Here is a 26,602-nt window from a genome sequence, read left to right as displayed (position 1 = left end):
AACCCATCGCAAATATCGTGAGCTGTAGTGTGGCCGTAGCTTAATGAGGCGGATGTGACATCAGATGTAACCCAGCAATTGTACCCTACTACGAGTAAAAATATGCTTCAACTTGAAAAAAATTCACGGCCCACTAATGTGCCGTGGCCCAGTGGTTGAGAAACACTGTATTAAATGTCTCATGCATCACTGCTGAATTATCAGAAGTTGTTGATTAGGTTTCTATAACTGCATAATAATAATAATAATAATAATAATAATAATAATAAACTGATTACTGGGTTAAAAACTACACTATATGGGCAAACCTTTGTGTATACCTGACCATTACACCTATATTTCAGTTTTACCCAAACTGTTGCCCCAAAGTTAGAAGCACGCAATTTCCAAAGACATCTACTGTATATATGCTGTAGCTTTAAGCATTTCCCTTCATGCAGCTAAGAAGGCAGCACGATGATGCAGTGTTTAGCACTGTTGCCTCACAGCAAGAAGGTTCTGTGTTCTAACCTCTTGGCTGACTGTTGCCTTTTTGTATGGAGTTTGCATGTTTACAGTGTCTACGTGGTTTCCTTTCATCCTCCCACAGTCCAAAAACAATCAAATTGGGTCACCTGGCTACTCTAAATTGCCCATAGGTGTGAATGTGAGTGTGAATGGTTGTTCATCTTTGTGTTGCCCCTGCAATAGACTAGAGACCTGCCCAGGATGTACCCCGCCTCTCGCCCAGTGTCAGCTGGGATTGGCTCCAGCTTCCCCTGCAACCCTGATGGATGAGTGATATAGATGATGGGTGGATGGAACTAAGAGGTCCAAACATGTTCCAGCAGGACAGTGCCCTTGTGCACAAAGCAAGGTCCATAAAGACATTGTTTGCCAAGGTTGGTATGGAAAAACTCAAATGACCTCCACAGAGCCTTGGCTTCACAACCCCACTGAACACCTTTGGGATGAACTGGAATACCAACTCTGTGCTCCAAGCCTCCTCACCCACCATTATAGCCAGACCTCACGATATGGTCAAAAGTAAAAAATCTTTGTGGCTGAATGGACAAATCTGCAGCCACACTCCAAAATCTAATGGAAAGTCTTCCCAAAAGAATGGCGATTATTATAACAGCAAAAAGGAGACTAAATCTGGATTTGGATATTCAAAAAGCACATGTGGGTTTTATGGCCAGGTGTCCACATACTTCTGGACATGTATAGTATGATGTAATAAATAAATGGATTAAAATGATATAGTTATTTAATAATGAAAACCCTAATTGTTGATTTGGTGACACGTTCTGTATGGCGACATTAACATTTATGGAAGGAGTTTTGGGTTTCAGTAACGGTCAGTAAGTTTTCCACTGCAGGACAGTCTTCAGGACAAAGGATTTGTGCCTTTTGGTTTTTTGGTAACATGACAAACTGACTTTTTTTTGTAGTATTGCCTCCAGGAGAGAAGAAAAAGAGGCTGATGAGGGAATGACTGTGTATAGTTGCTATAATATAAGTGATAATAGGAACTAAATTATGTTGCGTAACATTAAATGTAACTATAAGCTGAAAGAAAGTATGCCAAAACATGACATTCTTTAATAAATACAAAATATTGTAAAGGGGACTAGGGATGGATTTTCCGTTTCAGAAAATTGCCAGTTCCATTTTCTGTAATTATTTTATATATAAAGGGAAAGCATTGCCAACTTGGCATTGTGGATAAGTTGAAATAATCATGGCTGCTTGATTGGATAACAATGAAATGAGCAGGCACAGGGAAAAACATTGACTTAATTATTTAGCTTATTATCTACTCATTCTTTCATGTGAACATTTGTTCATTTAATTAAAAACACACACACACACTTAGAATAAAAAAAATTTTATTGTCCAAAAAATGTAAAATAGTTTAATTACCACATTGTATATGTAATGCTGGTGGCACGGTGGTGTAGTGGTTAGCACTGTCGCCTCACAGCAAAAAGGTCCTGGGTTTGAGCCCGGTGGCCGACAAGGGCCTTTCTGTGTGGAGCCACTGCTGGTCTACGACCTCTAACCTGCTCAGCTCTGTGCTTTGATTGGGTTCTGTCTCCTTTTTGAGTAAAAGGAAATGATGATGTGTGTGTAATAAGAGTCCTTTTTTTTTCTCCTGCTAGTTGGAACATGTAGGCTGGCAGCTCAACCTTCAGATGGGCCAATCATCACAGGCGAAGCAAAAAGAGCCACACGCTGTGCTGGACCTGGGAGTCAGAGAGGAGGAACAGTCGGAGGTAAAGACTTTATGCCGCTTATCCCTGTGTGGAGATGACGTTTGTGTCTCCATGGTCTCTTGGGATAGTGCTTGGCTTTGAAATGAGTGCAAATTTGGGCTTACTCTCACTTCTTTACAGAAAAACAGCTCATTAAACGAGCTGGCTGATAGACAGCACTTCTGTAGGTATGGTTTTACCCTGCAAGAGCTCCTTTTTGTTTTTGAAAATCTACAGCAATCTGAATTGCCAAGAACCAGGCACAATCCAAGCCCACAGACTAACAAAACATCTGGATAAACACACAAACCTCTATTTTGCCCAAAGCAGCGACAGACCTTCTAAAGTTTCCATAGATTTGAAAGTATCTTTATTCCTGGCTTCCAGTCCATAACCCCAATTTCTTTCTTTTTTCTTTTTTTTGCTAGTGTTATTAGTGGCAATACAGGACATTTAGCCACAATGTCCTTGTGGTTGAGGGAATACATAATATACTGTTGCTTTTTTGGTTCTAAAAGAGTATAAACAGAACATTTTCCCCTTAAAATAAATCCACTTAGGATGCCTCTGTTAGGAATTGATAGCTTTTACCCTGGAGCAAGTCGACATAATGAAAGGAAGGATGCAACGTGTGCCCTTTTCTCATCTGCCCAATTGGGGGCGCTGTTACCACACGGCACAAATGCAGCTATAGCTCTACCCGAGAAGCAAGAATTTGACTTTAAATGGAGTTCTTGGGTTTCGACTAGATGTTTAGAATTCATTCCAAATAAAAGCCTTGTATTGTGCTTTTAAACTCTAATGTAGGTCTAAAAGGTCAAGCTGATGTTTTCTCTACAAGATCGTTTCATATCTTATGAGTTTAAAAACCTTTGTTTTTCTTTGTTTTTATTGGTTACGTTTCAGCAAGCGGGTTTCTAACGCTATCTGTTTTGTCTATAAATGATGATCTCTTGTAGACTGTGAATTGTAAACTCATTTGTTTGTACTTTAAAGACATGACGCCAGGACGTTTATATGAATATATTTTGTGTGTATGGCATTCGGCCAGAGAGGAATTGAACTGAGGATGAACTATAAAGATTTCCATTCTATTGAAAAGGGGGGACCCCCCGCCCCCCCGAAACTCCAGAGATTTGAGCACCATTTAATGAGACTTTGTGATTTCTTTCTGGAAAGAAGTGCTCCGGTAATGATTGCTCAGATGATGGATGACTGTTAGCAGTTATGATGAAATTAGTAATCTGTTAGTATTAATGCGAAGGGAAAAGTGGACACATTTTAATGAAGCAGATCGTGTTCACTGAGGTGTCTAAAACTAAACCATAAACAATCATTGTGGTGATTTGAGAGTATGTATGTTACAGTCTATATATACTGTATGGACACATACACAAAAAATACACAAGTTAATCAAAATAATTTTAATTTTGAACCAGTTCCCCATTTTGACAATGCGTGTCTAGTCAGTAGGAAAACATTGGGAGTGAGGTCATCGGAGTAAAATATTGGGAATTATTATATGTACAGGACACTTTTTCGATGGAATAAAAAATTTATTTTTTTTGCAGCCCAAATCCTGTGGTCTGATTGGCTGGCAAGCGGTTCTGTATCCTACAGTATAGACCCCAGTTATGGACCTCTGGCGACTCGCTCGTTCACAACAACAACAAACATAGTAGAATTTTTTTGTCAACATTTTTTTTTTATAAGATTTATTTTTAAGGTTATCAAAAATCTTGTAAATTTTTGCCAGCATTTCTCAGGAGAATAGTATTAATTTTACATCATGGATAGTGATAACGACAGTCTTCACAGCGAAAGCGAGTTTTACTACCCTGAGGAAGAAGAAATAAAAGAAAACATTTCAGGAGAAAGCTAAAACCTGTAATTTGTTAACACTGAGGAAAAACATGGCTGAATCCTGAATGACTCCTATTTGTATAAATAGGGGACTACATAGGTGGCAAAATGTAGTTTTTTTTTTCCTGCCATGGAAGTGCACTTGTATACCGAGGAGGAAGCAATTTGCAGTACAGCCGTGAATTCAAAATGGCGGCTTGACTCGGTTTTCCCTTTCGGGCGCTCTCGTTTTCTGTTAGAATTTGGTAAAGAAAAAAATAAATATATTATTTACCAGCTTAAGGTAGGTCTGTATGGTGAAATACCGTGACCTTGGCCCAGGGGGCCTCACTCAGTACTTTCAAGACCTCGGTCACGGTATTTCATGATACGGACCTCCCAGCTGGTAAATAACGTGTATATGTATTCTATTCCCTTCTAGCGGGTTTCATTCATTTGGTTTGATCCTTACCTTGTACCTTGATCGGGTCTTCATCCGTCTTTCAATGGGTCTGCCTGCTCACAATTACTCAGATGAGATTTGGCGGACTTTAGGAGACGCCGCCAATTTGCGCGATCTGAGGCGATGCATTTCCCCAACTCAATATCGCAATCTTCTCCTAGGAACATCTTTAGATCACTGCTTGTGGCTTTTATTAGATGATGTCTTGGGGGTCCAGCAGCGCGAGAACCATGGGAGGGGATCCAGTCTAGTAAAAACTTAGGAAGCCTGCCATCAGGCATACGGGCAACATGACCGAAGTATAGGAGGCGGGCGTAGCTAATGGTGATACCCAGACTACAGCATCCAGTGCGATTCCTGATTTCCACATTCGAAATGTGGTCATAAAATCGTACTTTAAGGATACGACGCAGACAGTTATGATGGAAGGCATCCAGCCGATGCAACTGCTGCAGTTTAAGAGCCCAGGTAGCAAAGCCATATAAGAGAGGTGTTATAACCCCACACTCGTAGATTTTAATCTTGGTGGAGAGAGAAATTCCTCTGTTCCTCCAGATGTTATTGAGGGCATTAAAGGCATTAGATGCTACGCCAATCCTCACATTAATTTCTTTGTCAATAGATCCATCACTGGAGATCGTAGAGTCAAGGTAGCGAAAGTGGTTCACTTGTTCCAGGTGTGCATCATCAACCTCTAGATCTAGCATCTCAGACCAGTGGTAGGGGCGCTGGTTGTGAAACTTACTGATGAGCATGATCTTGGTCTTGTTGACCCCGATCTGTAGGCCGGCTACCTTGCCGAAATTCGCGATGTTAGTGGTGGTTTCTTGTAAACCAGCAACGGAACTATCCAGAGCAGCCATGTCGTCGGCGTAGTACATGTCAGTAACGAAGATAGCAGGGTATCGTGAGCTCCTGCGGCGTTGGAGTAAGAAGCCACTCGATATGGACTTCTCATTGATGGCTTGTTCCATTACCCAGTTCAAGACAATGTTGAAGATTGGAGGGGCTTGGATATCGCCTTGCCCTGTCCCGGATTTCACCTCGAACCAATCTGTTAGATTGTCTTCGACACGCACTGCACTTACGGTGTTAGAGTAAAAGGCTTTGAAGATGTTGATGTACTTGTTTGGGAACCCGTAGTGCTCCAGGGCAGACCAGATGTATTCTGGTCCTCCAGGTTGGGGGTTTTGCGCAGGGGCAGCTTCCCTGCCATGTAAAAAATATGCTAGCTACTGAAACTCACAATTTGGTTTGATGGCATGCAATATTGTTATCATATCCTTTATCCTATATGTATTACATCACCCTACCCAATGGAGAATGAGCGTTCAGTATAGCCTCGGTCACAACCGGCCGTACATGCTCCTACGGCCGGTCTACGTGCAAAAAACCGCAAGAAACGCACGGAGGGCGTGCGTGTGACATGCTGATTTTCGAGCCGTAGACTGGCCGCAGACCGGCCGCAGAGGTTCTTTGTCATGTTAAACAAACTCTACAGGCGCTTACGTTTTTTTTCAGGTTGCAAGACAAACTTGCGGCCAACGCACATCTTTCTTCATGAACAAAAAACACGCAGCGATTTGGGAAACGCCAAAAATCCCACGGCCAAAAAATCGTACGTCCGGTTGTGACCTAGGCTTATGGTTTACAATATTGCATAATTGTCAAGACAACACGACGTCACACATCGGAGATGTAAAACTTCCGTGCTAATGAGTGACTGTGACAATTTGTAAACAAACATGGCTGCCAGGTCTGCTTCATTAAATACAGAAGATTTTGAGAGAAGATTGAAAGAGAACGATGCGTTGAACACCCAAAAGCAATGTGTATGTGTAATAATAATAATAATAATAATAATATTGGCTGGCTGTTTTTCGTGGTATTCCAGATATTTTCCATTCAGCTAGCATGATATTGAACTCGTCTTCAACTCGTTCAGCATCATGCTAGCTGAATGGATATGCCTGGAATACCACTCGACGCCAACCGATTGTATTGAAATATGTCATTCAGAGCCGCGATTTATTTTGTATGAAAAATTTGAGTTCATCAACATGAGAAGATAAACTTCATATCTTCAAGCAAATGTGTGATTTTCTTTTATTATACAGACACATTCACAAACAAGTACACAAATTTATCAAAACAATTAATTGATTTCCTCATGAGTGACACATAGAGAAATGTATGCCGTTCGTATGAAAAATACGAATGGTGTCCATCCATTTTGGCATATCACTACAGTGACATGGCTGCTCTGACGGCTTCAGCCATCAAATGCCGCTTTTCCACTACAAACGCGGCTGAGTTGGGCTGAGCCGTGCCGTGCTGAGTCGAGCTGAGTGGGGCTGTTGGAGTTGCATTTCGACTACAACCGCGCTGAACCGTGCTGGCTGGAAGTGGGTGGACACATTGGGTGGAGTTAGCGAAAGTGGGTGGACGTCACGTGATGTCGTTAGGCGGCGCAAACAGTGATGTCAGTGATCTTTTAAGCGGTAGTCTCACGACCCAGATAGTAAACAATAAACATGGAGGACATGGAGTCGTTAGTGTTGCTGGTCTTGGTGCTGTGGCTTGTTGTCACCGACAACGCCAACAGATACTGGCAAGAGCGTATAGATGAGGCGAGGCGCATAAGAATTATGAAATTCTCGTAATTAGTAATTCTTCTTCTTCCGGGTTTACGGTGTTTACAGATCCCAGCGTGCTCACGGGGATTGTGTGGGGATGTGAGGACACTCCTCCTCACCAGTCAGTGCACAGGGGAGTGTCTCCTCACGCCCCTAGCCCCACTCAGCTCGGTTTGGCTCGCTTCAGCCCCACTCCAAAACCGTGCGAGTTTTGGGTGCTAAGCAGGGCTGAAGCGAGCTGAGTCGTGCTGCTCTGAGGTAGTCGAAACGCGAGCCATGTCGGGCTGAAGCGAGCTGAAAAAGGGTAGTGGAAAAGGGCCAAAAGTCTCTAGGGAACAATACAGTAGTGGTTTCCCATTGCCTTCTACTGGATTATTATAGAGGTTTTCTCCTCTCAACCATTCACACTCACGGACAATTAAGAGCCACCAATTAGCCTAACCTGCATGTCTTTGGACTGTGAGGGGAACCGAAGCACCCGGAGGAAACCCACGGGGAGAACATGCGAACTCCACACAAAGGCCCCCGTCGACCGCTGGGCTCGAACCCAGAACCTTCTTGCTGTGAGGCGCCAGTGCTAACCACTACACCACCGTGCCTCCACAAGTGGTGTATGACCTAGTAAAGCAGTTGTGTCCATATAATATGTTAGTGATATGGTGTTATTCTGACATTTAATATGGTATGGTTATGCCTACGTTTTTTAACCCAAAATTATATATTTATGTCATGTTGATCTATTAAGTTATACTTGATGTTAATGCCCATTGTCAAGATTTTGAGGTGCTATTTAACCCCTTTGTGGAGCAGCTTTGGATTGGATGCATGGCTTAAATTGATTGTGCTTTTGTTCTGCCCAAACTCTGGTGTATTTGAAAATGCTCACGTATTCCATGCCTCAGCGTTTTTGCAGCCACAGTGAATATTATGTATTGAATTGAACCAACAGTGCACAGTAGTGGAGTTTATGAAATGAAACCGAAGCAGGGGAGGTGGCCGTGGATGGCTGTAGATTGTTGACTGCAAACTCAAGCAGCTTGGGAGAGTTCACCTTAGATGGGCAAAGTGCTTCAGGTTCCTCCCGCCATATTTGTCTTCTTTAGTCCTGGACTTGCTCTTATCATGACCAGTTGACAGCTGGCTTCTGCTTAAAAGAATCAGGCTCTTTGATATTACTTTGAACTTCTTAGGGATCCTCCTGTTTCCTTTCCCTCCGATATAAGGCCTTGTGAATCAAAACAAGGGCAGGATCTGTGAAAAGTACATCTTCAGGTCAGTGTGGTTTGGCTGATTTTCAATGACGTACCGTATTTAGATTAAACTAGTTGAAGATAGGCTACTTGTTTGACCTCCATGTTTCACACAGTAGCATATTTTGTTGAACTTCAACACTATATATTCACTAACACATTGACTCGCGGTTGCATGAACAATACTTGTTCAGCTTGATTTGCAATAAGTCTAATTATTATATCAAGCTTATACAATTTTTTTAACCCCATCCTGAGTTGTAATTGCATAGGTTACTGTCTCCTGTGTTATGTCCCTTGTTAACAAGGGACATACACTACCGTTCAAAAGTTTGGGGTCACTTTGAAATGTCCTTTTTTTTGTAAGAAAAGCACTGTTCTTTTCAATGAAGGTCACTTTAATCAGAAATACACTCTATACATTGCTAATGTGGTAAATGACTATTCTAGCTGCAAATGTCTGGTTTTTGGTGCAATATCTCCATAGGTGTATAGAGACCCATTTCCAGCAACTATCACTCCAGTGTTCTAATGGTACAATGTGTTTGCTCATTGCCTCAGAAGGCTAATGGATGATTAGAAAACCCTTGTACAATCATGTTAGCACAGCTGAAAACAGTTTAGCTCTTTAGAGAAGCTATAAAACTGACCTTCCTTTGAGCAGATTGAGTTTCTGGAGCATCACATTTGTGGGGTCGATTAAATGCTCAAAATGGCCAGAAAAATGTCTTGACTATATTTTCTATTCATTTTACAACTTATGGTGGTAAATAAAAGTGTGACTTTTCATGGAAAACACAAAATTGTCTGGGTGACCCCAAACTTTTGAATGGTAGTGTAACATATTGCATATTGAGGTGTTGTCAGACATATGCAACATCAATCCAAGCATCTAACGTTGTCTTACTTGATCTGGGTTCAGCCACTCCGAAGCAAGAAGCTCTTTGTCGGATTTCTCACTTGCAAAGGCGATAACCTCCTTTATTATCACCTAGGAAAAAAAGGCAACGTAATTAAACAACAGATTTTAAGTGGCGAAGAAATGCAAGGATCCGTTATAAACATTTGCTCTCGTTTCCCTTATGCTTGATATAAACAATGCAACAGCTTTCTAACAAACAAAAAAAGAAGAAAAATCATACAAGTGGAAACTCGCACCATGAAGTTGTAATTGGTACCTTCTTAACATAATAATAGCTTGCCATCACCTCACGAAAGTGGAAAGACAAAAGGATAGGAAGCTGTGGCTGTTTGGGCCTCACTATTTGTTTAGGGATGCTTGGTGCATTGCTTTTTTTTTCTTTCTTTTCTTTTTAAACATTTATTCTGCCTATTTGCAGGAAGACAGAACATTTTAACGTTTTATTTATCACCACAGCAAAGTAGCAAGTAGTCATGCATCTTGATTCTTGACCCCACTCTTTTCTTTTGGCTTGCTCAGTTTATTGTAAAGCAGCCCTGTGTTGATGAATGTTGGTGAATGAATACAGGGTACACTGCAAATTTTGTCTGCACACTGATCATTATGCAGGGAAAACTGGATTTGGCTGCATGCTGATTCTCCCAATCAGTGAAGGCTCTTATTTGCCTGTATTGCTGCTCTGTTAGATGGGTAAATTAGTGCACTGTTGAAGCACATTGCTTTGATGAAAGGGTGGTTTGATACTCACTTGTTTATTTATTTGCATGCAACTGCATCTGGGCTTGTTTGGAAAAATTAAGCAGTGCCTTCTTTATTGCAGTGTGTGTGAGTTGGAAACATTTTGATCATCATTCTACCTATAACACAGTTTTAGTGTATGAACTTTAACATTATTTATTTATTTATTTATTTATTTATTTATTAACCAGTGAATAAGTAAAGCTCTCTTTAATCACGGAGATGCATTTTTCTAGACCTAACATGTATGTGATAATGATGATGCTGTCAAAACATGAAGATTCTTGTCACCATGAATCTTTCTGCTTACAGCATTTCTGCCAGTGTCATCATATATGTGAGGTGACTTACAACCCCCCCCCAAAAAAAAAATAAAAAATAAGGGGGGGGGACCCCACCTTGTCAAAAGTTGCTATGGTTGAATTCTGGAAAACAGCCCAAAGTGACAAAAAGTCAGTTTTAGACCTGTCAGATTTAACTGGCCAGCTGCTGTGAAGTGTTTCTTTTTTTCACCAGGAAAATAATTTTTGTTATCCCCTGTTGGCAAAAAGGCCCGAAGAGGGATTATGTCGTGGCGATTTCTGTCTGTCTGTCCGTCGGTCCATCCCGGGAAGGGTGCTCACCTTCTGGAATCAACTCCTCTCACAATTTTTGGAGGAATTTCACAAAACCTGCTAGGATTCTTTGTTATATGTCAGTAATGCGCATATTGCAATTTTGTTAAATTCAGTCGCATTTAACCAGAATTACAGCCCTTGATTAACAAAATTATACTTTGACAATTTCATGAGTGTGTTTTCCTTCTAAAATCAACTCCTCTCACAATTTTTGGAGGGATTTCACCAAACTTGGCAAAAGGCATTGTTATATGTCGGTAGTACGCATATTGTTATTTTGTTCAATTCGGTTGCATTTTACCAGAGTTAAAATTAATTAAAATTAAAATTGATTAACAACTTTTGTACTTTCACAATTTCATCAAGGTGTGCTTGCCTTCTGAAATCAATTCCTCTCACAATTTTTGGACGAATTTATCGAAGCTTGGCAAAAGGCCTTGTTCTGTGATGGTAATATGCATATTGCGATTTAATTTAGTTTGTGAAAATGTTAAATAACTTGTACTTTGACAGTTTCATGAGGGTGTACGTTCTTCTGAAATCAACTCCTCTCACAATTTGTTGAGGAATTTCACCAAACTTGGCAAAAGGCTTTGTTATATGACAGTTGTGCGCATATTGAAATTTTGTTTAATTTGGGCAAATTTTACCAGAGTTATGCCCTTGATTATTAACAAACTTTGGCAATTTCATCAGGGTGTGCTTGCTTTCTGAAATCAACTTCCCTTATAATTTTTATCCCCCGATGGTCAAAAGGCCCAAAAGGGGATTATGTCATGGCGATGTCCGTCCGTCCCAGGAAGGGTACTCACCTTCTGAAATCAACTCCTCTCACAATTTTTGGAAGAATTTCACGAAACTTGACAGGATTCTTTGTTATATGTCAGTAATACGCATATTGCAATTTCGTTCAATTCAGTTGCATTTTACCAGAGTTATGGCATAGTTGCCAGCGGGGGATATTGTGCTCTCAGAGCACTCTTGTTTTGCCCACTGCCGTTCTCGCCAGTGCATTCTTTCTTTTTAAGAATGTACTAAATTTGGCCACAGCTAATGTTTTTTGCTGTCTCTCTGGTTAGTTTGTTTTGATTTTTTTTTTCAGCCGAATTATAGCTCTTTGGACTTCATATTGGGAGTTAACGACAACAGATTCCAAATACAAATGCCACACATGAAATCATCTCTAGACCTTTTATCTGCTTACTTGTAAGTCAGATCATGAGGTAATAACACACAGTACAACACAACACACTCCGACCATGGAACAGCTGAGCAGCCTGTTGTCCAATTACTTTTGATTCCTTCAAAGGAGAAGGGAGACTTTGTATTAAAGGTGTTGTAATTCCTACACTGTTCACCAAATTAAAGGTGAAAGTCTGCACGTTGAGCTTAATTTTTTTTTTTAAATTCCAAGTTCAATATACTGTGGTAGACAGCTGAAACAACTAATGTTTGTCTGTGTCCAAATATTTGTGGACCTGACTGTAAAAATATTTCAGCAGAACATCGTGGAAATTATTTTATTTTAGACACCTTGCCTTTGCTTTCTGCTTGCAAAGTTCATGTTAACAAACTCTGGTAAATGCATTTCAGGTTGTGATCAGATACCAACTCCTAAATGCCTGTAGTGCATCAGCACCATTACATTATCAGCAGAATAGAGAAGCGCTCTGACACTCTGTACAGATGAAGTTTAAAAAATATTTTAATTATTTAATAAAACCATAAATAAGAAAAATATTCGGCAGTACAGAACTGAGTGAATTAATCAGTGATTATTTCCCCACTGATGCAAGTGTGAATAGTGATCAGTTGTGTGAAGAGATGATGAAGCTCTTGTTTAAATGCCGAAAATGACTTTTCTGTCAGGTGAAGAGGCAGAAACTGATGTTCATGATGCTGATAATCAGTGATAACACGTTCCCCATTGTACACTTACAGGTGTGGTCAGAAGTTTACATACACTCATCATGGACATGAATGTCATGGCAATATTGGATTTTCAGCGATTTATTTGAACTGTTCTTTTTCTGTGGCAGGATAATGGTACAACAGCTTTAATTTAAAAAATTGTTGCACAAATTTTAATTTATTTTGGAAATCAGTCGCTATTTTCTGAAATCACCACAGGATCAAAATTTTATTTATACATACACACACAGCACACCTAATATCTGGTTAAAGTCAGTTAGCAAGTGTTACATTGACCAGACACTTTAGGCAGCAATTAGCAAGCTTCTGGTTGGTCTACTGTTCTTGGCAGATTTGGTAGAGTTCAATTAAATTTGTGTGTTTCCTGGCACAGACCTGACTTTTAAGCACAGTCCACATAATTTCTATTGAGTTGAGGTCAACTTTATCCATTCCACCACCAGCTTTAATGTGTATTTGGGATTTTTGTCCTGTTGAAACACGTAGATGTGTCCATGTTTCTAATGGTTTAAGGTTATGCTGAATTCTGAGGCATGGCTTCATGAAAGGCTGCTCCACTACTTCGCAGCTGTTCGAGGTACATAATGAAATTCTCACTTCTCTGGCTAATGGTAAAGAAGTTGACACTGTCTTTCTGGGCCTATCGAAGTCCTTCAACAGGGTACCTCACTGTCTGCTTATTACAAAGGTTACATGCTATGGTATCTCTGGTTCCCTTCTCAAATAGTTTAAAAGCTACCTAACAAACGGACAACAACGTATGGTCCTCGAAGGTACTAGCTCTGACTGGCTTCTTGAGTGTACCACAGGGATCCATATTGGGGCCTTTGTTGTTTCTGGTTTGCATCAATGACTTATCTGAATACATTAGTCATGGATCAACTCCAGCCCTGTTTGCTGACAATCAAAGCTGTACAAAACTATAGACACTAAGTTCTTTAAGCTGTCTTCAAAATTATTTCGATGGGATAAACGAATGGAGCATGGACTGGGCTATGGCCTTTAATGTTACCAAGTACAAGACACTCCATGTCTCCAGAAAAATTAAATCAAGTGGGGGCCCCCAAATGTATAATCTTGGTGGCCGCCACCTGGATTCAGTACCTAATAATATAAAGGATTCAGGCATAACGGGCTCAAACAACCTTGATCGGAACATGTTGAAAACATTGTTTGTAAAGCCAACAAGGTTCTTGGACTGATTAAAAGGGTGTGCAAGGACATTTAGGACAAAGACGCTCAAAAGCGCCTTTCCTGCTTGCTAGTTAAACCACGTCTTGAGTACTGCAGTTGTCTTTGGTCACCATATACTGTAAAGCACTGCCGTAAAATGTACAAAGACATGCTACAAAGTTCATCCTTAACTGTCCAGCTGATCTTTCTTATCAAGAAAGACTCTTGACATTGAACTTGCTGCTGCTTGAATATCGCAGAGACAGAAACGATGCAATTATGCCTTTTAAATTTAAAACTGGTATTATGCCTATTAACTGTGATTGTGAAATATTGTAAACCTGCTATTTCTCACTATAACAGTTGTAGTCATAATTCAAATAATTTGTGTATCATCAATCACAAGAAACAAAATTACTGTAGATTTTCGTTTTTTCCCCCTAGAGCTGTAAACTTGCGGAACAATGTGCTGTCTTCATGCAAAAGTAGTACAATTTTAAGTTGATTTAATACTGCCTTACTGCAGTTTCTGAAAGACAAACAACATGATTACCAGCCTCTTTAATCTTGATATCATTATTATATATATTTTTAAGCACTTGAATTACATACTTCAAAGTACATTATAAAATAGACATTAGGTCATAGATATTATAAAATTTACATAGGCAGGCGGCACGGTGGTGTAGTGGTTAGCACTGTCACCCCACAGCAAGAAGGTTCTGGGTTTGAGCCCAGTGGCCAACTGGGGCCTTTCTGTGTGGAGTTTAAATGTTCTCCCTGTGTCTGCGTGGGTTTCCTCTAGGTGCTCTGGTTCTCTTCCCTCTCCCTGTCCAAAGACATGCAGGTTAGGTTAATTGGTGGCTCTAAATTGACCGTAGGTGTGAATGTGAGTGTGAATGGTTGTTCTGTCTCGATGCATCAGCCCTGTGATGACCTGGTGACTTGTCCAGGGTGTACCCTGCCTCTCGCCCATAGTCAGCTGGCATAGTCTCCAGCTTGCCTGCGACCCTGCACAAGATAAGCGGTTACGGATAATGGATGGATTTACGTAGGCCTATTTATATTCTTCCATGTAACACTTTTTGCAGCATTATCTTATTACTAATATTATTTTTTTGTGCTTTTGTATTTCAATATTTGTGATATATATATTTTGTGTGGCGGCACGGTGGTGTAGTGGTTAGCTCTGTCGCCTCACAGCAAGAAGGTCTGGGTTCGAGCCCCGTGGCCGGCGAAGGCCTTTCTGTGTGGAGTTTGCATGTTCTCCCCGTGTCCGTGTGGGTTTCCTCCGGGTGCTCCGGTTTCCCCCACAGTCCAAAGACATGCAGGTTAGGTTAACTGGTGACTCTAAATTGACCGTAGGTGTGAATGTGAGTGTGAATGGTTGTCTGTGCCTATTGCCGCTTTTCCACTACCAACGCGGCTGAGTCGGGCTGAGCCGTGCCGTGCTGAGCTGGGCTGAGTCGAGCTGAGCGGGGCTGTTGGAGTTGCATTTCGACTACAACCGCGCTGAACCGTGCTGGCTGGAAGTGGGTGGACACATTGGGTGGAGTTAGTGAAAGTGGGTGGACGTCACGTGATGTCGTTAGGCGGCGCAAACAGTGACCTCAGTGACCTTTTAAGCGGTAGTCTCACGACCCGGATAGTAAACAATAAACATGGAGGACATGGAGTCGTTAGTGTTGCTGGTCTTGGTGCTGTGGCTTGTTGTCACCGACAACGCCAACAGATACTGGCAAGAGCGTATAGATGAGGCGAGGCGCATAAGGCTTCAGAAATTTTCGTAATTCTTCTTCTTCCGGGTTTACGGTGTTTACAGATCCCAGCATGCTCGCGGGGCATGTGTGGGCATGTGAGGACACTCCTCCTCACCAATCAGTGCACAGGGGAGTGTCTCCTCATGCCCCTAGCCCCACTCAGCTTGGTTTGGCTCGCTTCAGCCCCACTCCAAAACCTTGCGAGTTTTGGGGGCTGAGTAGGGCTGAAGTGAGCTGAGTCGTGCTGCTCTGAGGTAGTCGAAACGCGAGCCATGTCGGGCTGAAGTGAGCTGAAAAAGGGTAGTGGAAAAGGGCCATAAGTGTCAGCCCTGTGATGACCTGGCGACTTGTCCAGGGTGTACCCCGCCTTTTGCCCGTAGTCAGCTGGGATAGGCTCCAGCTTGCCTGCGACCCTATAGAACAGGATAAAGCGGCTACAGATGATGAGATGAGATGAGATATTTTGTTTGTGAGATTAAAAAAAAAATTTCCCCCTTTTCAGCTTAAGAAACCATTTTCAACTGGGGCATGAGCCCTGTTGTTGTTCCTTGCCACCATGTTTACGGTTTTGTATTTGGTTGTGTTTAATTCTGCTTTTTTTGTAATTATTAATTATTTATCTTCTGTGGTGAACCACAATAAACTAAACTAAGGTAGTCCTCCTTCTTCATGATTCCATCCTCTTTGTGCAATGCACCAGTTCCACTGGCAGCAGAAGAGCATGATGTTTCCACCACCATGTTTCACAGTTGGTACAGTGTACCTCTGGTCATTGTGGCCGAACATCTCAATCGTTGTCTCATCTGATCATAAAACGTTACTCTAGAAGGCTTTTTCTTTGTCCATGTGGTCAGCTGCAAATTGTAGTCAAGCTTGAAGTAGTTGACTTTGGAGCAGGGGCTTCTTTCTCAGATGCCAGCCTCTCAGTCCATGGTGATGTAAAATTCACTTAACTGTAGATAGGAACACTGGAGTTCCAGCAGCTTCCAGTTCATGACAGGCCTGTGCATTGGTGGTTCCTGGGTTGGTCCTGACAACCCGAGCCAATTTCCTCTCAGCTGTGGGTGACCATTTCTTCTTCCAGCAAAGTGGCTTTTCAAAGTGGCTATACCTCCCAATAACTTGTAGTTACATAGAGTTGCATGAATTGATGATTTTGGAATCTGCAGTTGTTTAGAAATGATTCTAAGAGACATTCCTCGGTTATGTAAATCTATTATCCTCCTCAGATCTGCACTGAGCTCCTTGGACTTCCCCATTGTACTGTGTGTCAAGTCAATCCAGTGAATGCTGTCAAACAGACCCTTTTTATGTTCGCACAGAGCACCTACCAACTATAGTCAATCACAATCACTAACAGGAAGTTAAGAGGCCTTGGCAAGTTAAGATTTTGGATTTTTAATAATTTTATTACTCTCAGCACCACTGAATTTATAATCTGTGGGCATATGTAAATTTTTGACCCTGTGTTGATTTCAGGAAACCCAAAATGAATTTGGTGCACAAGTTTAAAAAAATTCTTAATTAAACATATATAGTGTAATCATTCTTTCACAGAAAAATAACAGTTCAAAGAAATCACTGAAAGCCTAATATTGTTGTGGTATTCATGTCCATGATGACACTGATGTCTGTGTTTGAGTAAGATACAGTATCAGTCAAAAGTTTGGACACGTACTCATTCAGTGGATTTTTTTTTATATTTTTATTAATTAAAACACACTTCATGTCTTAAAGTAATGATGGCTGTTTCTCTTTACTTAGTTGAGCGGTTCCTGACATAGTATAGATCACTGCAGTTGTGGAATAGGGCTATTTACTGTTTTTATTATTTACTGTTTGATCTCAAACACATTAAGAAGGCAAGAAATTGCACTAATTAACTTTTGGTGAGGCACACTTGTTAATTGAAAAGCATTCCAGGTGACTACCTCATGAAGCTGGTTAAGATAATGCCAACAGTATACAAAGCGTCATCAAGGTAAACACTGGCTACTTTTAAAGGATGTAAAACATGAAATAATTTAACACTTTTTTTTTTTTGTTTTCCACATAATTCCATATATGGTCCATATATTACTTCACAGCTTTGATGTCTTCAGTATTGTTCCACAATGTAGAAAATAGTCAAAATACAGAAAAACCTAGGAATGAGTAGGTGTGTCCATTCTTGTGGATACATTTCAGGCCTAGAAATTCATATATTTTTTTCACCAGCCAGCCGGACTAGTTACCTTCCAAAGTAACTAGCCAAACAGAAAATCAACTAGCCAAAATTTGTTCATGTATGAATTTTATTTCTGTCAAAAATAACGCAAAAGTGAGTAGTTACCATTGTTCATGACTAATGTGCATTTATTTCAAGACCCGAGTATTTTGATACTGTTGTTAAATACATAAATGAGAACAACACAGAGCACCATAATATAATATAATATCCACAAATAATAATATATTGGAAAACTTGGCAACTTGGTGTATGAGTATTGAAAACAAATATACTTACTATCATGACTATAGCACCCAAAATATGTCCAACATGCTTTCTGTATTTAACCATTTATGAGAGAGAAAGCATTAGGAGCTTCATATTGACTAGGAATCAACTTGAAAAAAATTAATTATTCCATAAAAATCGTATTGCAGCCAAGGCCTACCCTGCTCCCACGTTTGCTTATAAGTCCTTTGTCGTTTCTCCTTCTTGTACGCTTTATCGGCAGCCTTTTTCTCCTCTTCAGACCGAGGTTGCTTTGTCCCCGTCTCTGGCGGTTTCTGTACATCTTTCAGAAAATTCCACATCGCAACGTATCTTTGGTAGATGTAAACAACAAAAAACCACACGTGTTTAAATGGACAATAATGTGGCCACATCTATTGAATTTGATAATGTGATGTGGCAGCGGGGGCGTGGCCAAGCGTCGGTCTGTGAATGGAGGGCAGAGTCAGGGAAGGTAAGTGGTGGAATCATTGCACCTGATGGGGATTAACCTGTGTTTGTGTATCTTCCCCAGTGACCGCACCCTTTAGAAAGAGAGGAGAGCAGAGAAAGGGAGCTCTCTCTCCCCAACCAGAACACACGTGTGCGTGTGTGTGTGCACGCGCGGCTGGGAAATAATAAAAGGCTGAAAAGCTAGCAATAAATAGTTCATTGAGAACTCCGTTCTGGCCTGCCGTGCTTCTGTGCTCCACCCACCTGGTCCAATACTACACATGATTATCGCGATATTCAACGAGATGCGTTATATGCATGCGCAGCCTGACTCATACACGATATGATTTGGAATTCTTCGGTATTTTCCGTCCTGCCGATAAACACATCGATTAACACAGACACGGCACACACTTTTTAATGCTTTAGTTGATGGTGTGTCTGAATCTTCGCTTCATATATATTTTTTATTTTCAACTAGCCAGCCGGGCTGGCTAGTGGCAGGAATTACCCGCCAAATGACAAATTAAGTCGCCTTGGGCGACCGGACCACCGCGAATTTCGAGCCCTGCATTTAAATGTCAGAGTAATGCTTTTCCATCAGCAGATTAGATGATGAATGTAGAGGTAGGTGGGACATCTTTCGGTGGGACTGGAATGGAATCTTTAGATTCAGTTTTCTCCCTTTTCAGTTATGTGAGACACCAGACGAAAATGTATTATCTAATTACAGTATATACAGAAAATGTCAACTTTTGACCATGTGAAGGGTTTTCACAGACTGCCACACACATTTGACGTTGTCGGTACTGTTTTTTAAGAAGAAGAAGAAGAAGCCTTTATTTGTTACATGTACACTCAAGCACCGTGAAATTCATCCTCTGCATTTAACCCATCTGAAGCAGTGAATGCACGCATGTGTGCACACATACCCAGAGCAGTGGGCAACTATGCTACAGTGCCCAGGGAGCAGTTGGGGGTTAGGTGCCTTGCTCAAGGGCACTTCAGCCCATGGCCACCCCATGTTAACCTAACCACATGTCTTTGGGACTGTGGGGGAAACCGGAGCACCTGGAGGAAACCCACGCAGACACGGGGAGAACATGCAAACTCCACATAGAAAGGCCCTCGCTGGCCACTGGACTCAAACCCAGAACGTTCTTGCTGTGAAGCAACAGTGCTAACCACTACACCATCGTGCCACCATGTTAGGAATAATGTTCTCTTTTTAGCCACAAATCTGTTCATTGCATTTTACTTTTTGGAAATTTGCTACATTTTGAAACTCATGTTCTGCCAAAAATAATTTCTCATGATCCGACCCAGTTGCTATGCACTAAATGAGCAAAAGTTTACAGACACCTAATCATCACACCCATATTTGAGTATTCCCCAAACTGTTACCATAAAGTTGGAAGCACACAACTGTATAGAATGTTTTGGATGCTGTAGCATTACATGTTCCAGCATGATAATGCCCCTGTGCATGCAGTGAGGTTTATGAAGACATGGTTTGCTAAGGTTGGAGTGGAGGAAATCGAGTGGACTGCACAGAGCCCTGACCTCAACCCCACTGAACACCTTTTGAATGAATTGGGACACTGACTGCACATCACACCTCCTTGTCTGATGTTAGTGCATGACCTCACTAATGCTCTTGTGGCCAAATGAGCAAATTCCCACATCCATACACAAAAATAGCTGAATGCCTTCCCAAAAGAGTGGAGGTTATTATAGCAAAGAGGGCATATTAAAAAAAAAAAAAAGCACATATAGGTGATGGTCAGGTGTCACAAACTTTTGGCCATATTGTATGTGTGTGTATATAAGCAAGATATAGTGTTTGTCGGTGTACTACTTCCAGCCTTTCCAACAATAGTGTTATCAACTTTTGATTAGTGTGATCGCAAGTGGAGGGGTGACGTTCTATTTTTTTTTTTATATTGATCTGTCTCATTGGCCGACTGCACTGAATAGACATGTCACTGTAGATGTTCTGATTATGTGAATGCTCTTCTTTCCCACAAGCTGTACAGTATAAAGGACGGGGCCCTCTAACTCTCAGCCGTTGTAGTGTCGACATACCAGAGGGATCTAGAAGGGAGCCTAGGCAATCACCAAAGTTACCACACAAGAGAGATTTCTGTTGCTATGAATAGTGACCCGTGAGTCTCTCTCTCTCTCTCTCTCTCTCTGCAGCTATAGTGTTACAAAAATGGATAGACTGGATGTTTTTATCGTGGGAGGGATTTGGCATGCTGCGAGTATGTACAGCACATTCTCTCTGAGCCACATAGCTGAGGAAACACTTGCTTTCAGTGAATTCCAAAGTCTCCATCACCTTTAGTTTATGGAGATGATGGTTTTATTTTTATTTGCGGGTATTTCTGTTATTAGCTCAGCTGATAACCGGGTGCTCTTTTAAGCTCGTTTCTATAACATTTTAAACATATCTGGCTAAAATGTGTTCCCATTCTTTACATACACCCACCTCCTACTTTTATTAGCAACAGCATACTAATACTGGGTAGGACTCCTATCCCCCACCCTCCCCACTTTGCTCTCAGAACATCATCAGTTCTTTGTGGCTTTAATGCCACAAGGTGTTGGAAACATTGCATAAGATTCTGGTCCATGTTGACTTGATTGCTGCAGATTGATCATCTGCACATTCATGTTGTGAATCTCCTGTTCTACCACATCCCAAAGGTCCTCTACTGGAATTAAGAGCTGGTGACTGGGAAGGCTATTGAAGTACACTGAACTTTTTAGCAGGTTCATGGAAGCAGTTTGAGATGACGTTGTGATTTGGAGCATTATCGTGCTTGACGTAGCCATTATTAGATGAGCAAATTGTGGCCTTAAAGGAATGCACGTGATCAACAACACTGTAGCAATCAAACAGTGCTTGATTAAGTGGCCCAGTGTGTGCCATTCCCCACAGCATCACCCTACCACCACCAGTCTGAACTGTTGACCCAACTTGGATCCATGCCAACTTTTGACCTTATAATCTACATGTCACAGCAGAATGTGAGATTCATTCACCAGGTGACGTTTTTCTAGCTGTCCTGTTTCAGTGAATCTGTTCTGAGCCTATGGCTAAGAGAATGTGGACTTCTGTTGTTGTAGTAGCCCATTTTCGTTTCAATTCCGTTTCAGTTGACTTTGCTATATTTCACTGATAGCTGTATAAATGAATTTTGTCAATTGTACTCATAAACGTCAACCTTTTGTAGCACATTTCCATCAGTCTGCTTTTTAATGTCACTGTACTTCATAGTATTTGCCATGAAGTTGCCCCAGGTGCACAGAAGGTTATGTTGCTGTTTTATTTCAGTCAGTTCCACTCCCTCAGACCCTTCATATTTCTTACCGGCACTTTCTCTTCCAGCCACCGTTCCGCTCATGCTGGGATAACAGAGCGAGTAAGGCATTTTTATATTCTTCTTTTTATCACTAGATGAGTCAGTGTGGGTATAAATAGGTGCCATGAATGGCATGCAGTGAGTATGAGGGTGTTATGTGCCTTTTCTTCAGTCTTTCTCTACTAGTGCTGGTAGCAGATGCAGCATTCCTATTATTGTTTGGATGAGAAGCTTATGCTCATCAGATCCTCCTGTTGTTAAATTAGTGGTATACAAAGACACTATTCGAAATGGACTTGTGCTTGTTTCTTAAATCGTATGACTCATAAATGTCTGAAAAAATGGGACTTTGTTATTGCTACCTGCATAAGACGGAGTTCTGTTATCTGTCAGCAGTTGGATGTCTGATTTGCAGAGATTCACTAATGCACACCCAAGCTTTATCTTGCTCATTTTAGTGCTCACAATAGGTTCAAAAAGGAAAGCCCAGCAGACTAATCTTTAAGATAAAACTGAAATAATTATACGAAATTTATCTTTTTACTTCTGTATGCGTTTCATCATACATTTAATGTTTTTTTTTCATTATGCTATGTATTACTGGCTACAGTGTTGAAATTACAGCATGAAGTTACTTCATGTCCCTGATTTATGATTCACACATCTTCACCTGATGCCATTTTGAAATTTAGTACCATGATCTGAATTGTAAACTGCCTAATGAATAGATTTGATGAATCTCTTGTATACTTGTTTAGCTCTAGTGCAGGTTGTACAATAATAACAATAATTATACAACAGTTAGTTCCGCTCCTCTAATTTGATTGGTCAAGCAGCATTATATTATAATGGCACAATATATTATAATGGCACAGTTTTTCTTGTTAAAAATTACAGTAGTAGAGGCCTACAGCCTCATGCCTATGACCACATCACAGCCATGCTGATAGAGTATGATAGCACGCCTTCTCATCTGATGATTGATTGATTGCATTATTTATTTAATTAATGCAGAAACACGAAGGTTTTTTTCCCCCCCTCCAATAAGAATAGGGTTAAATTCTGATCCCAAATCAGGGCTTTGTATCTGCTGTTTCCCTTTGGCACCAAAAATAAATGTTCATTTATGGAGTCAAGCATTTATTAAAACCAAAATTAGTTCAAAGACTCAGAGACCCCCTATCAAACAAATTGTATAATAATTTACACTGTTCCATTACAGACTTTTGTACCAGCAGTGCCATAAGTCAGAAATCTTGTTTTCCCTGTGACTGCACCTTCACCCTCCCTCCACTGCTCTCTGATCTCTGTCTAAAAGCATGTCTGTGATGGATTGGAGAGGACACACCTGCGTCCTTAAATAGGCCACCACGAAGGCCATGGAGTTACAAGTGAAGAGTACTGGCTTTCTTACAGTGCTCCTTTGTGCCCATGATGAAGCCCTGAGCTCCTGTCGAGTTCCAGAAAGTAAATTATAGATTGAGAATGCAGCATCAGTATGTCATTTCCCTGTTTAGCTTGCAGTATAAGATTGCACTATGGGAAATGGAATGAAGGACTGCTGTGTTAGCAGCAAGCAATTTAACTGAAGCTTTCAGCCTTTCTTTGGCATAGACCACCATTCAGTAGCATGGATTAGGTATTTTCTGAGGTTATAAAAGTAAGTGAAGTGATCTAGATGTCTTATTTATTGTAAATATACACTGCCCGGCCAAAGATAGTCTCACACCCTCATATTTCTTTGGGCCGCCTTTAGCTTTGATTATGGCATGCATTTACAGTGGCATCGTTTCAAGAACCTTATGCAATGGCACAACATTCATTTACATCCAGATTTGCATGAATATTTCACCAAGATCTTGTCTTAACGACAGGAGAGTCAAACCACTCTGTGAAGTCTTCTCCAGCACATCCCAAAGACTTTGAATGGGTTAAAGGTCAAGACTCTCTGGTGACCAATACACGTGTGAAAATGATTCCTTATGTTCTCTGAACCACTCTTTCATAATTTGAGCCCTAATTTTATGCCTGTACCATCAGGGAAGAAAAAATCCATTAATATTGATAACCTGGGGATTCAGTACATTCGGGTCATCAGCTGACTTCATTTTATTGCCCGATAACATTGCTGAGCCTCGACCTGACCAACTGAAGCAACCACAGATTATAACACTGCCTCTAGAGGCTTGTACAGTGGCCATGGAAAAGATGTTCTCTTGAAGGCAGAATATGGTGCTCCAAAACCTCAATGTACTTTTCTACATTAATGCTGCCATCACGGAAGTGTAAGTGACCTTTTCCAAGAGCACTGACACAACCCCATACCATGACAGACCCTGGATTTTGGACTTGTTGCTGGTAACAGTCTGGATGGTCCTTTTCATCTTTGGTCCAGAGCACATGGCATCTGTTTCTTACGAAGGAGACTTGGAATACTGATTGGTCTGACCACAATACACATTTCCACTGTGTGATGGTCCATCCCAGATGTCTCCAAGCCCAGAGAAGTCAGTGCTTCTGGACACAATTAACATGAGGCTTCCTTTTTGCACAGTAAAGTTTTAACTGCCATTTGTGGATGTAACTCTGTATTGTAGTGCTTGATAAAAGTTTGCCAAAGTAATCCCGCGCCCATGTGGTTATATCAGCTATAGATGAACGACGGTTCTTGATGCAGGGCTATCTTAGGGATTGGAAATCATGGTTGTTCAGCTGAGGCTTGCGCTCTTGCCCGTTATGCATCAAAATTCCTCCAGATTCCTTGAATTGTTTAATGATATTATGCATTGTAGAGGGTGAAATATATCCAAATCCCTTCCTATCTTTCTTTTGAACATTTTTAAATGTCACATGCATATGTGAATGTTCACTTGAAATGTTTTTAATTACATTTCAATAATTTTCTCACACATTTCTTGACGGACTGAAGATCCTTGGCCCATCTTTGCTCCTCAAATACTAGTCAAGTTTATTTTTATAGCGCTTTTAACAATAGACATTGTCGCAAAGCAGCTCTACAGAATTTTAATGACTTTAAACATGAGCTAATTTTATCCCTAATCTCTCCCCAATGAGCAAGCCTGTGGTGACGATGGCAAGGAAAAGCTCCCTCAGATGACATGAGGAAGAAACCTCGAGAGAAACCAGACTCAAAGGGGAACCCATCCTCATTTGGGTGATGATAATGTGATTATAACATTTTTAACAGTTTTAACATGAAGTCTGTTTCGTTGATGTTGTAACTCTTCATTGATGGAAACTTGAGTGCAAAACTGTTCATGACAACTGCAGTCCTAAAGTTAGCAAGTCAACTGTAGTCCTCAGCCATAAAATACCTCATAAACACTATTAACAAAAGGTTTGACTAAACAGATATGTTTTCAGTCTAGACTTAAATGCTGAGATTGTGTCTGATTCCCGAACACTACTTGGAAAGCCGTTCCATAACTGTGGGGCTTTGTAAGAAAAGGCTCTGCCCCCTGATGTAGCCTTCTTCACTATACGAGGTACCAGCAGATAGCCTGCACCTTTTGATCTAAGTAGGCGTGGCGGGTCAGAGGACCAGAAGTTCACTCCGGTACTGTGGTACGAGACCATTCAGTGCTTTTAAAGGTCAATAGTAGTATTTTATAATAAATCCGAAATTTGATTGGGAGCCAGTGCAGTGTGGATAAGACGGGTGATGTGGTCATATTTCCCAGTTCTAGTAAGGACTCTTGCTGCTGCATTTTGAACTAACTGGAGCTTGTTTATGCACTTATTGGAACATCCAGACAGTAAGGCATTCCAATAATCCAACCTGGAGGTAACGAAAGCAAGAACTAGTTTTTCTGCGTCATGTAGTGACATTAAATTTCTTATCTTAGTAATACTTCTGAGATGAAAAAGGCTATCTGGGTAATGTTATCGATATGAGTTTCAAATGAAAGACTGGGGTCAATGATCACTCCAAGGTCTTTTACTGCTGCACGTGAAGAAACAGAAAGGCCACCCAGAGTTACTGTGTAATCAGAAAACTTGCTTCTAGCTGCATGTGGTCCTAGTACAAGTACTTCAGTCTGGTCAGAGTTAAGAGATATGCAGAACCTTTTTATTTTTAAATAAATTTCTGAGTGGATAGTATCTCCATCCTTGACTCTTGTATGCTGCATAAATGGGAATTAAAAAAAAGTATATTTTTGAGAGTTAAAATCGACTGCTAAGGTGGCATTGGAGCTGCCCCGCTGAGCCAGCCAGCCCCGAGTGCGTGACGTCACAGCAGTCACCGGTTTTAAGGCCGAGGCCTTTGACTGCTATAGACCAAAGTCATATCAATAAAAATTTATGGTGAAAGTAAGAAATATCGTTACCGACTTACTCAACTAAGACTGATTTAACTTCATTGATTGTGGGTTGACTCTCATTAAAACAGGATAGGTGTTATAACTTATGCAACACACGTACATGCATGCATTTTTACTGATAAAACGTAAAAGGCTAATTAAATAATCAGATGAACTGAGACAATCACATTCTGAGGCAAATTAAATAATCTTATACCGGTGACTTAAACACACAATACGAGTTACATGTATTAATCTAAATGCAGGTAAACAATGTGTTGTTTTTGTTGTTTTGTATCCAAATGAGTCGTATCTTACCCATCTGTGTTCTCGCTTCTTGAAGGCCGATCTTGTGGCCGATTTGTTTTGAAACAATCTGACTTTCAGTTGTTCGTTCAGTTCTCCGTTCATTC

General features: G+C 40.8%; 1 protein-coding gene across 2 annotated transcripts in view; it reads left to right on the top strand.

The window, feature by feature from the left end:
* Positions 1 to 26,602, top strand: part of commd10 (COMM domain containing 10) — a 131,565-nt gene that overhangs the window by 47,335 nt on the left and 57,628 nt on the right. For both annotated transcript variants that reach the window (XM_060931892.1, XM_060931893.1), the window contains one exon: positions 2,145 to 2,258. In XM_060931892.1, the coding sequence (XP_060787875.1) occupies positions 2,145 to 2,258 (114 nt within the window). The remainder of the gene's footprint in view (positions 1 to 2,144; positions 2,259 to 26,602) is intronic.

This window comes from Neoarius graeffei, chromosome 10 (genome assembly GCF_027579695.1).
Source record: "Neoarius graeffei isolate fNeoGra1 chromosome 10, fNeoGra1.pri, whole genome shotgun sequence".
Lineage (NCBI taxonomy): Eukaryota > Metazoa > Chordata > Actinopteri > Siluriformes > Ariidae > Neoarius > Neoarius graeffei.
This window is presented reverse-complemented; position numbering and strand designations above follow the sequence as displayed.